Source organism: Cyanistes caeruleus, chromosome 2, assembly GCF_971803275.1.
Source record: "Cyanistes caeruleus chromosome 2, bCyaCae1.hap1.1, whole genome shotgun sequence".
NCBI classification, from domain to species: Eukaryota; Metazoa; Chordata; class Aves; order Passeriformes; family Paridae; genus Cyanistes; species Cyanistes caeruleus.
Genome location: NC_141702.1, coordinates 105010437 through 105023443, shown reverse-complemented (window position 1 = coordinate 105023443; position 13007 = coordinate 105010437). Strand labels below are relative to the sequence as shown.

The 13007-nt window shown below is 38.9% G+C and overlaps 1 protein-coding gene across 2 annotated transcripts in view; it reads left to right on the top strand.

The window, feature by feature from the left end:
• Positions 1 to 13007, top strand: part of CLIP4 (CAP-Gly domain containing linker protein family member 4) — a 30297-nt gene that overhangs the window by 12788 nt on the left and 4502 nt on the right. The window contains exons 9-14 of one of the 2 annotated variants that reach the window (XM_086871399.1): positions 1826 to 2062; positions 5284 to 5419; positions 6125 to 6265; positions 8818 to 8901; positions 11621 to 11761; positions 12177 to 12305. In XM_086871399.1, the coding sequence (XP_086727525.1) occupies positions 1826 to 2062; positions 5284 to 5419; positions 6125 to 6265; positions 8818 to 8901; positions 11621 to 11761; positions 12177 to 12305 (868 nt within the window). The remainder of the gene's footprint in view (positions 1 to 1825; positions 2063 to 5283; positions 5420 to 6124; positions 6266 to 8817; positions 8902 to 11620; positions 11762 to 12176; positions 12306 to 13007) is intronic. The other variant, XM_086871404.1, reaches the window with a different exon arrangement.

Here is a 13007-nt window from a genome sequence, read left to right as displayed (position 1 = left end):
TAAACATCACCTGCTCTGCTTAGTAACCTAATAATAAGCATAGGTTATAGTGCAAAGTGTTGTTATATGTGTCTAGCCACTATCTGGGGTTTTGACCATGTTTTCTGTTTGATTTTGTATTTGTTGTTTTGTGTGGGGCTTTTTTGGGTTGTTTTTTTGGCAGGGAGGGCTTGGAAGGTTTTCTTATTTTAGCAAAACCAGTATCTCAGTTCTTCATTTTCAAATGTGGAGGGTTATTTTAAATGAGAAATCATAGTTGTTTTAAGGGTACTCAAAAGTCATTATTTTATGTAGCACTGTTGGTGTGAAATCTTCTGAAACATTATTGTCCATACAGTTCATGATATTCAATCTAGATCTCTTAAAAAATGATGAGTTTCTTCTTTGTCCCTCTATTCAGTGTGAATGTATGTGTCTCAAGTTCTCTGTCAGCTGTGTGTTTAGGAGCCTGTTGTCACAGTGAATGCTGGTTTGTAGTTGCATAAGCATTCTGAGCTGGCAGAGGTGGCTGTGCCCTTGAGAAGAGAAATCCTGGGCTTCCCCTGAGCTTCCACTTTGCCTTCTTGCCACTGCTCTGCCCCTGCTTTGTGTTGGCACAGAGGTTTGCAGGGCACCTGGTGGGCTGAATTGTGGGACTGATCTGACCAGAATAATCTCTAATGTCATGACTACAAACTCAAACTCCCCACTCAACTTTAACCCAGCCATATCCTGTTTTTAAGGTAGTGTGATTTTTACTCACAGAGTAATTGGAGGTTTTTAAGGAATGGTGGGTGTTGAATTGCTCAAACTTGCAATAAAGTTTTGACTAGAGACAGTGTGTAGAGTTTGATTATTTGGGAATAGCAGTGTAAATTCTGAGTAAGGATTATACTTTTCTAGCTTTGAGATGGATTGAGAGCCAGCTGAGGAAACAATGAACTTCTAGTTTATTTTGAAGGGACTAAAACAAATACAGTTGTACTCTGCATCATTCCTTCTGGTAATGTCTGAGTCCAGGAGCTCAGTTGAGAAGAAATTTTGAGGACTGAGATGATAATTTTTCCACAAATGTTGTGAAAATGGGCAGACAGCCGAAGCTCCACGCCAATGGCTTTGCTAAAGAGTGTAGACAGAAGTGTCCCTGGAGCAGCCTGACAGTACCTGCTGTCTGAGCAACTGGCCTGGAGTTGAGGTTAACTCCAGGGGAGCTGGTACTCCAGCAACTTGTCCTGTCGTGTAGGGATCACAGTCACGGCTCTTTGGGAAGGCGGCTTGTTTGGAAAGGACTCTGTCTTTAATTCATCTCTTGTAGGATGGTCTGTGTCTAAATAAATCTGAACAGATTTATTCAGGTACTCTTGTGAGCCATCACATTTGCATATTCTATATATGCAACATACATTAATTAAATTAATCTCTTACATTTGGAATAAGCATCACCAAGGAGCAAGCTATATGCTGGGTAAAGATAGATTCTTTGGGAGGAGTTGGCATTTTGGTATTGGCATTACAGTCCAGAAGGCTGCCTTGCTTTCCTAACTCTTTGTTCAGGTACACAGATACAAGTGTTCTGTTTCAGGTGTTCTGAGTCCTAATAATGTTCTTAAATTTAAAAACATTGGCTACTTGTTGGTTTCTAAAATGAGATGTTGTCATGCTAGCTGATCTATTGAAGGATGTTTCGGCGTCCTTATTTGAAAATGTGGATTTTTTCATAGCTGTTTATATTCTAGGAAAAATACCTAATAAAGAGGATTAAACACTTCATAAAATGCTGTGCTTTCACCTGATCAGATTTATCTTGTAATAACATTAAATCCTGTGCTATGTTATGTTTCTACAGAATGACAAAGGGCAGATTCCAGCTGATGTGGTTCCTGATCCTGTAGATATGCCACTGGAAATGGCAGACGCAGCAGCCAGTGCCAAGGAAATCAAGCAGATCCTGCTGGATGCAGTGCCTCTCGCATGTGACATCTCCAAAGCCATGATTTCAACCTACGACCACGTCACTGGCAGGGCCATGCTTTTATCACTTGGCCTGAAGCTGGGAGATCGTGTTGTTATTGCAGGACAGAAGGTGTGGCCACCAGCCTGGTACTACTCCCATAATTCCTGCAGAGTCCATTCATTTACCACTTTTGAGACATACCTCAATTTGGGGGTCTGAAATGCTTTCTGGAAGGTGTGACATCTGGATGGCAGCAAGGAACTGGTTATGGAAAGTAATAAGCTGAAGAGTTGTGTGATAAAGTCATTATTATGAAAAGCAGTTTTGACAGGCATAGACTGCATTTTGTGTCTTTAAATGATCTTTAACAGTCTCCTATAGTACATCAGCATGGCTCAGCTTTTATTAATGTTTTGGGTGTCACATCAAAGTGATGGTAAAACTCACCAATTTGTGAGTTGCCCAGCTTTGTTAGGAGTGTGCATTTGTGAAGTACTCCTGATAGCTTCCAGAAGGCAGGGAAAAAACCCTTCAGTTCTGCTTAGCCTAGAGTAACCCAATTTCACTGGTGCAATGCAGCTAAAATCTTTGAAGCAGTGCTGTGCCAACAAGGTTGTTACATGGTTCTGTGGAAATATAAGGATGTAGCTAATAGAGGCCCAGCTCAAATGTGAATAGCTTTTTAAAAGCTACCATGATAGCCACCTTTCTAAAAATATATTTGAAAACTATAACATTAATATTGCATTTGGTATTCAGACTTTTTATTTGCTCTGATGGCAAGGGATCTAAGTGCTAGAACTCTTTTAAAGAAGTTCTTTTTTCATGGTAAATATTGAAAGCATTTGTGAGCAAAATTTTATATTTGAATAGCTTTTGCTTTAATAGCTTTCCTAATATAACTTCAGATTTGTAACTGTCACAACTGAAATGTTCTAAAGTGATCTCCAGCAAGAGTGTGAAGCAGCTTCCATTGTGTATTTTAATTTGGTGTGTTCTTGAAATTGGGTCAGGGAAAGCAAAGGAATCACTAGCTATGCAGAAAGCATTTTAACTGAAGTATGTACAGAAAGCCACTTATTCTTTAAAGACAGAAGTTTCTTTATCAGAAATCACAGTGGCAGCAAGGGGAGATAATGTAAGTGCAAGTTAATGGAAGCTTTAGAGCAAGAAAGTGATGAAACTGGTGTTCTTGTGTATCTTTCCTCTAAGTAAGGTCCACAGAATGGTTCATGCTGTAACGTGCTCACTGTGTGTGGATAGAGCTGCCTGGGTCTGGTTACTTTTAGTCTTCTAATTGATTATGCTGTTGCAGTGTTTTTTAAGTTGTTGGAAGCTGTTTTTTGTACTGCCAGAGGCCAGCAGGGCTTTGCCACTAGCTTGTTTTTCTTTAAGGGAGCCAAATCTGTTCTAGAGCAGGTGAGAAGAAGGAATGTGATTGTTCTTTTTGAACTTCCATTTCCATGACAGCTTTCCTCCCTTCCTTCCTTCCTTTGTGTGCGAGGAGCTGTTGTGCATTACTCCCACATTGCTTCCCACCCCTTTTCCCCATTTGCCTGAATGGAGAAGCTGTTCTCAGCCCTGCCTTCCCCTCCCCCTCGATAAATTCCTGCAGGGTGGAGCAAAAGTGACAGGATGATGAAAATGGTGCCCTGTTTTTAACCTTCTCCTGGATCCGTTCTCATTCTGGAATATGGAAGCTGGGATGAGAGTGCTTGGAACAGCAGCATTTTTTGGAGCTATATTTACAGGTTCCTGTTGTCTTTCCTGCTTCTGCAGTCTCTTAATATGTCAACTTTAATGAAACTTGAAAGCCAAGCACAGCAGATGCCAGAGGGAGAAGGGATTCCTCTCTTGACTCCCACTGCTGTCATTCCAGTTGTCGTACAGGGGAGGAAGCTGTGTAAGCAGGTGTTTGTGTTTGTGATTTGGGGCCCCACAGCTCCACCAGCTCCTGCTCTGCTAGACTGAGTGTCCATTTAGATCACATCTGATGAAATGGGAGTGCAGGGACACCAGCAACGGGGAGAAAACTGCTCCTGCTCTGTCTCATGTGAGGGAGATCCCCTGCTCATTGCTTGCACAGGTCCTAGGGCAAGATTGGAGGCACAGTTTTTCAATCTCCAGCCTCTGTTTTAGGATGCTGGCTGATCTCTCTGCTCAGTAAGTGTCCTTAGCTGGTGCCTGGAAAGTAAGTGGAGAAATTGTAGGAAACTCTGGGGCTGCTTGGCCAAACTTCCCCTGGCTGAATTTGATCCCTGTGTCAGTAGCTAACAGGTCTCAGTCTAGATTTGTGTGACATACCTGCCTATAACAATCAAGTTTAAAGGAGATCTTCAGCACGAGAGAAGAGGCTCTGGGTCATGTTTATTTCTTTACAGACATTAGGAAAGAGTAGCTGGAAGGTTTTATAGTAAAAAAAATAAAATTCTATCTGTTTACTCTGAGGGTTGGATTAAACAGTGGAGTCGTAGTGTGAAATGAACTAATATTAAGGTCACATAAGATGAGGAAAACGGAGCAACTGAAAGATCAAAGGTTTTTATTACTAAAACTAATTTAAAAATCAAATATGAAAAGGAATTTAAATCAATGTTAAATGCATCTCTTGTAGTTATTCCTCCCCTGTTTGGTTGAAGTGTGTGCGTTTATAATGTATATTTGCAGAGAATGGCGTCCACCAGCAAGACTGGTCTGTCTTGGTAGTCTTCATATGCTTATCTGTTAAGAGTTTATGGTATATATTGAAGCAACAGCAAATGTTTAAAACATTTGCTGGCTTTTAAAATTTTGTTTAATCATAAGGAGGGAATAGAAGAGCTACGAATCTTTTCTAAAGAAAAAATTAATTATGCTCTGAAGTTTGCCCTGGAACCTTTGCCAGTTACATATATCCATACACACTTGTATGTATGTGTTTATGTGCACACAGATTTATTTAATCAAATATTTCTATGGAACCTCCAGGAAGATACCTAGCCCTGATTCTGGAATTCTTGTTGTATAAACAGTGAAAGTAAAACCTTTCATTGGGTGTGTGCTCCTGTACCATGACCTGGAGCTGTGTTTACAGTGGTTCTTACTGTCTAATTCATGTCTGTTGTGACATCTGTCATAACCATGGCTGCTGTTTAATGCAAAATACACACAGAAGGACTAAGATCTTTTTGGAAAATGTATTGAGGGATGTAGTGAAAGGTAGGAATGTGAATAAGTGAGGGAAATGATGTTTGCATTTTTGTGATGAAAAGTTTGGCGATGACTTGCTGTCTCTTTCATAACTGATACTATTTTCTCATGAGCAAAACTTGTTTAACAAACCCATTCTGTGTTGATGCTTTTTCTCTTAGGTTGGTACCTTAAGATTTTGTGGCACAACAGAATTTGCCAGTGGCCAGTGGGCTGGTGTAGAACTGGATGAACCAGAAGGAAAGAACAATGGAAGTGTTGGAAAAGTCCAGTACTTCAAGTGTGCACCAAAACGTGGTATAGCCTTTATTTCTTTTTCCTTCAATTTTTAAACCCCCAAATTTTGAAGAGTACTGGTAAATATGAACCATTTGGGAGGATAAAAACAGGTAGCAGATTCTGTTGCTTTTATTTGTAGTGCTTTGTTTGTTTTATTGGCTCTTTAGCTGGTCCTCAAGTTTTGACTGCAACTATTTGCAAAATGACTGAAACAGCCAACCAGTCAAAATTTCCTTGAAACTGAGATTTCCTGGTTTTTCACCTATACTGTTGAAACTACTTGTTTGTACTGTAACAATAATAGCCATGTTTCTTTACCTGCTTAGTCTTCCTTGATAAAATACTCGTGCTTGTAGTTGTTTTCTAACTTAGAGCTTGAGGTATTTTAATTGAGGTGCCATGGCCACACAGGACATACAAAGGTGTTGTGTTTTTGTAGTGAGGGAGACTGAGCATTACTGTTAGGACAAAAAGGGGATTCTAATTGATAATTCTAATTGAGTGCTTCCAACTTACTCTGTCCAAGTTGCTTGAAAAGGATTTTATTTTCACTGTCCACTTGAGCTTGTCCTTCCTACCCTGCAAGTGCTTTCTCAGCATAGGAAGTTATGATGGCTAAAAAAAAACCCCTGAATTAATTGATGTGAGAGACAGTAGCTGCAAAGTTTTACTACTTTACCATTATCTATGGCTCTTTGTTGGCACATGCAATTTTCTCTGCAGGTATCTTTGCACCTCTTTCCAAAATAAGCAAGGCTTCTGATCACAAAAAAAGCTCCGTACGAAGCTCTTCCGTGCGGTCTTCACCTTTGGTCAAATCCAAGAAAGTAGATGTGACACACATAACTTCCAAAGTGAATTCTGGTGAGTGTTTCCTTGCATGTTGACACGGGATGGAAAGATACTAATCTTCAAGGATTAGTAAATCTTGGTATTAAAATACTTGTTTGGAACTAATTCATAACCTGGGATGAGGTGATAAGGTATTTATTAACTCCACATTGTCGTGGTTGGAAGTTCATTGGCCACTGGAAGTGGTACTGGAAGGATGTTGTGTGTAGCTGTGGAGTACTTATGGTGATTTGATGTACTGTGACAGTTTCTACTCTTTACATACTCTATAAAGAAAACCTCTCACCACAACATTTATTCTTGAGCCATTTAAGTAATTTCTAATTGGCTGTAATACAGTTAAGTGTCTTAACTCAATGAGGTTCCATTTACTAAGATGTTCCTGGAGAATTTGCAAGGAATGAAAATCTAGTAAATAATCTATACACCTGTATGCCTAGAAATTGAAGAGATTTATTATCTGGCAACATGATAAAGGAACTATTTAACTCATTGTGTTTTATCTGCTAATTAAATTATCTGAATAAAACCAATGCCAAATTAGAGGAGAAAGTTTGTCCTTATAATAAGGCCTCAGTCTACAGACTGGAGTTAAGGGCTCAGTCTCTGGCTCTGGTTTAGTTTTTTAGTAATTCGGTCAAATTACTTAATCCTTCTGTGTAAATTCCCTCCCTGTGGAGGGAATGATCCATGTTTTCTAATTGTTCAGGTTCCAAGTTGATTGGAGAACAGGCTTTTCCCTGCTGTGTGCAGTGCTGACCATGCATTGGCATTTCTTCTGCCTTTTGAGCCCTGTTTAGGTGACTCACACTAAGGCAGCACAGCTTAAGAGATGGAAGAGAACCCACATTCTCATCGAATTTCCCCAAGCACCCTAAACCACTGCACACTTTACCCGTAATTTTAAGGATGTAGAAACCATGCAGCAAGCTGGTGCCAGGAAAAGATGCATATTGACAGCTTTATGGATGAGTTACATAACTTTTCTCTGCATAGATTGAGGGGGGAGTAAGATTTAAGTGTCTGTATTTACAATTAGCACAAGATTCAAGCTATTTATAAATGGGCATCTTGCATAAGAAGCTTCTTGGGATAAGCAGTTTGTTAGGAATATTGCTCAGGAGCAGATCCAAGTTGACTTCTGTTCAATATTTTCAAGTGTTTGATTCACTTTGCTGTGAACTGTTTGTAACCCATTAAACTATAATAGGAGGGACTTTTCCTTTGTCTGGAATGAAGCTGTCTGTGACAGTTTAATCATAATCTACCTTTTCTGTCCCAAAGGTGCAGTTGTGTCTTTGTAAAATCTAAACTTCTGATCCCTTGCTTTGAAGTAGAAATCAGAGTGAGTTAAGCATCATCTACCCAGGAGAGCATACATCCACTGGAAGCTGCTGTGTGCAGGGAGTCCTTGCACAGAATTCCATTGGAATTCATGGAATTAATCAGCCTGGCTGTTTGGCTGGCTGGAGCTGGGGAAGGACAAAGCTGCAGAGGCAGAACTTTGGTTTGCCGTGTTTATGTGCATCACCAGGTCATGTTTCTTTCCTTTAAACTTCTTCCCTGCAGTACGTTGGTTTGTAATGATTCAAGAAAAATTAATATACTTTTTATAGATAAGGTTATAAGCTGAAAAGTGCTGAAAAGTAAAATATAATATTGTATAGCGATTTTGAAATTCTGTTTCGTTCTGCTGGATTTGAGTAATCTGTCAGATTGATGAGAAAAGATCTTTTTCAAGTTTGTAGGAAAAGGATTACTGAGATAAAATTAAGAAATGTGTTATCAGTCACAAACTGCTAGTTTTTTGATCTGATGCCTTAATGGCTAAGCCATAAAATTTTGGGAAATACGCTACACTCGCAAACTAGTTCAGTCCCTGTGGCTGAATTATGTTGAGAGATGTAGTTAAATAAAAAAAGATGGGATTTTTCTTTCATGACAAGGAAAGGATATATCATAGATGAGCTTGTTCTTCATTGAATTAGGGTAGGAAACTGTCAGAAATGCAAAATGACTCTTTGTAAATTGTAACTTGGGTGAGAGTACAAGTTCCTACACACATCTCAACCTTGCTGCTCTGACAGGCTCTTAAAAATCATTGGCATGCTTACTTCATTATTTGTAGTATGAATGAAGATTTGATCTCAAATCTCTTTCAAAACATTGATGTGTAATCTTTAAAGCAGAAATTGTGAAATTACTACTGGTGAATAGTGGAGCTGTTAAAGTGGATGTTACAGATAGGAATGTTTGAAAGATTTAAATAAAACTCCTTCAATATAAAAATAGTATCTTATAGACCATTTGTTTGTTTGGCAAGACAGTTTGGACTGGTTTAATATGTTAGGGGGTTTAATATCTGTGCTTATCCATCAAAACAATTCTGCAGTTCTCGTTTTGTCCGTTTATCGAGTGTCTAAGGAATTGTACAGTTTTATCCATTTTTCCTTGCATCCAGCAATCCACAAATATGTCAGATTTTTTTTTGTACATGACTTGCCTGTAAAATTATTGTTACTTGTTAGGATGTGTATGTTTAATTGTATATATTCTTTTTATAGGCCTAAATATGGCAAAAAGAGACAGTGCTTCTGAAAACAACTTTCTGACTGCTAACAGGGGAAAAACTGTACCTGCAAAAGATGGTAATGAAATAATTTAGAATTTTTTTTTTAACATCTTAAGAAAAATTCTGTGTATGGTGGAGGCAGTATTATTGCTGCCCTACCTCTGTAAAAGCCCTGTATCTACACTATAGAAATAGTTGTCATGCTTGTTTAATTCAAGTCCCAAGCAGGCTGTAGGTATTTAATTTTCCAGGAGCAAAGTAACTTGTGTGGATGTTTGCCTGGTGTTCTGTGTTGGTTTGGTAGCCACTTCTGTCTGAATACTTGGGCAAGAACATAGAGAAGCCCTTAAAACTGCCTCTTAGTAAATGATCTGCAGAGGAACTGCAGAATTACCAGCTGAGGTTTCGAAGGGAGACTTTTTGCCTGGTATTGTTGCTGCCTAGATTGTAATATTCTGTTGGCATTTTTTTTCTCTCCTCTGTCTGTATATTCATGCTTCTGTAATAAAGTGTTACCATCCAAAAGTGCTTAACAGTCTTGGCATTGTATCATGGTAGACTCACAATAACAGGCTTTGTATATAAAAAATGAAAATAGCTTTTAAAGGGTGTCTTTTGCATGTGAATCATTCTCTGCAATTACCTCGTTTCACAATTGGATAACAACTTCTACCACAGCAGTACTTTGCTGAACTTGAAACCCAGAGGGACTTCGCTTTCAGCTGTCTTGAACAAACTCTAAAAGTTGTGTCTCCTTTGAGGTTTTGGCTATAAAATCATACTTTAAGTGTTGGTAAAAGCAGTGTTTCTTTGGAATAATTTCAAGTGTGAATTTGAATATGCCTTCTTTAAGTCACAGAATCACAGAATAGTTTGACTTGGAAGAGATGTTAAAGATCATCAAAGAGCATACACAGTTTCTCTGGGTAACCTGTTCCAGTGTCTCCCACCCTGACAGTAAAGAATTTCTTCCTAATATCTGATCTAGGCCTCTTTTATGTCTGTCTGAAGCCTCTGCCCCTTGTCCTGTCACTGTTTCCACTCATGAAAAGTCTGTCCATCTTTCTTGGAGGCCCCCCATAGGCACTGAAAGGCCCCAATGGGGCTTCTTTGGGGCTGACCAACCCCAAATCTCTCAGCCATTCCATATAGAAGAGGTGCTCCATCTCTCTAAACGTCTTCATGGCTTCCTTTGGATTTGCTCCAGCAGGTCTGTGAAGGAAAGCATCTTTTTATATCTTCTGTGAGTGAACAGTTGTGAATTCAGAGGGAATTCAGAAAAGACAACAACTGGATTTTTAAAATGTGACTTAGGAATAGAGACCTGAAATTTGTGTTTGGTTTGTGATTAAAAAGACAGAAGATGAAAGGCATGAAACTGGAAGCTTTGGAATACAAGGGATAGTATAACCAACTCTGCATGTGTAGTGAGAGTAAAAATCCTTGATCTAAACTGATGGTGATATGTTTGGGGGGAAAAACCCTAGAGATAATTATGTGATGAAATACATTGCTGAGGAAGTCTTGAGATCTCTCTGGTCGGAGGTTTTTAAGAACAGGCTAAAAACTCACCTGTCAGGAGTGTTATAACGAATAATTGTTTTGCCTGAAGGAAAAGGAATCAATTATATGGCCTGCTGAAGTCCTTTCTGCTTTTCCTTCTCCTACCCTGTGATTTCCCACAAAATGAAGTATCTTGATGACAGGTTTAGTTGGAGCAGTTTTTGTTGCATCCCTGTAGAAATGGTGATCTGTCCTCCAGTGCATCCATCCCTGGACTGGCTTCTAAATAAGGATTTGTAGCATGTGTTTGCAAACGCACATGTGTGTTTATACATTGGACATGGAGCTGAAGTTAGCCTGTTTAGTCACTATTTAGTCAGTAATTTGCATTTTCTTCATTGTAGCGTAGCTGCCGTGCGTATCTCTTCAGATTTCTGTCCTTAGTTTTTGTTTGGAACCGCTGCCTTTGCCTTTCCTCAGGTCTTTACTGTTTTGCAAAATTGGATAATTAAATTACATTGAACAAACTAACCCTGCATTGATATCAAGCTGCTTGTGAAAACTAATGGTTTAAGCTTCTCAAAAGTCTGGAAAGTTTGATAAGCAATATTATCTTAATTTTTCACATTGATAAGCTGAGGCGTAGATGTGTCTTGCTGCACCCTGCCCCATTTTGGACAGAAGGGGTTAAGAAAGGGAAGAAGAGGAAGAGCCTTGAAAAAGAAGCACGAAAGATAAACATAAGTCTGATTGGTCAGTCTAGACTTTAGGGTTTGCAAATGGAGATAAAAGTGATTTATTTCCCATTCTTGTTTTATAGTACAGATTTTAATATTAATACAGTATGTAATAGAATATAGTAGGCTTTAATCCAGGCAATTATTCACTCACATGATATCACCTTCCTTCCACTTTTCATCAAATCTTTAGTAGGTTGGATGCTGAAAGGCTGGTGGTATGATCTCTTATTACTAAAGCTTATGTATTTTAATAAATATGCTTGGGACTGTTTAGCTGAACTTTGATAGAATAATAAAGATGGGCTTTTGGAGACGTCTTCTAGCACACAGCTATCACCATATTCCCAAGGCAGGGTCATGTGAACCTGTGTCGTTCCTGACAGGTGTTTGTGCAGACGCTGCATAACAAGTTCTGACTTTGGTTTTTTACTTAATATTTTGCCCTCCATGGAGAGCAGGTAACTTCCACATGACAAAAGCTTTCCTTTCTGCTTAATCTTGTCATTTTCCAAAATATAATCCCTGAAGGACAACTTTAATTTATATCTTCAGGTTTTCCTGGGTACAGCAGCTCTTCCTCTTCTTCTACCTCCTTGGAAGGCAAACGGAATTACTCCAAGAAGAGGAACTCGGCGAGCAGCAGTAAAAAGGCCCTGACTAGAGTGTCTTCTGCCTCATCTAAGATTAGTGCTGGTATGGTCTGTTGTACTGGGGTGTATTTTCACAGGGGGGAGTTCACTGCTGCATTAAATACTGCTGTAGAACTACTTGTGTTGTTTCAGAATCAGATAGTTCGAGAAAGACACTTGTGAAGTAGTTTAACCATAAACCTAAGTATGGCAATTTTGAGATTTTTGTGACACCTTCAAGATGTAAAGTGTTTTTATAGTTGGTCACTGTACCTTTTCAGAGCAGAGAAAAGGCTGTAGTCCAGTTTTTATGCTGGCACAAAGCACATTTTTGTCTGAGCAAAATTTTTGTTGCCATGTGTTGAATGTAGACTGTGTTAGAGATAAATACCCTGTTCACTAATCAGTTGGCATGCTTTTGAAAACTTCCTTGAAGATTTAATCCCACTAATTTCAGATCTTGTTCTTCTCTTGACCAGGGCTGTATAGTTCCCCAACCACGAGGAAAAATGCTCTTGAGGGAGAAATCCAGGTTGGAGACAGAGTACTGGTGGTGGGACAGAGAACAGGCACTGTTAGATTTTGTGGGACAACAAAATTTGCACCAGGTATGTGCAATACTCTGTGTATGTTGTCAAATCAGTGTGGAGTAGCTTACATGTGAGCACATGAATGGAAATCCATCTTTTCCCTCACTCCTTCCAAAAGAATTTTAAATTTGAATTGGTTGGTTTTCCAACTTCTTTCTTTCTTTCTCTCTCTCTCTCCCTCTCTCTCTCCCCCCCACTCTTATGTTTCTCTGAATATTTTTTACTTTAATACAACTATAAGGAAAAAATAATGGTTTAAAATGTGACTTGTCCACTATCATGATTTAAGTAGGAGAGTTACTTTGGTGTAAGTATTACACAGAATATTCTGAGTTAGAAGGGACCCACAAGGATCATAGAGCCCAACTTCTTCAAGTTTTCTGAAAATCCTCAGTTTAGTCTTCAGAGAGGTATGTAGTTTGACATCACATGTATTTACTCTTTACTTTCTGTATTAAGGCTTTTTGACACAGCTTATCTCTTGCAATAGTGGCACTCTTATATCATGTACCAGTCTAATATCTTGACTTATTGGCATCTTTAATAGGGTAATTGTGAACATTAAAATTTTAACTAACAAACCTTTAGATCACAAGATCAATAAAGTTACAAATACCTCAGAAAGCCCCAACCCCTACCACCATTTCTCATCCTTGTCCCTTTTCAGTTTCTCCATTCCCCTTGCTAGAAAGCTCTTTGCAGTGAAAGCAAGTGCTGTCA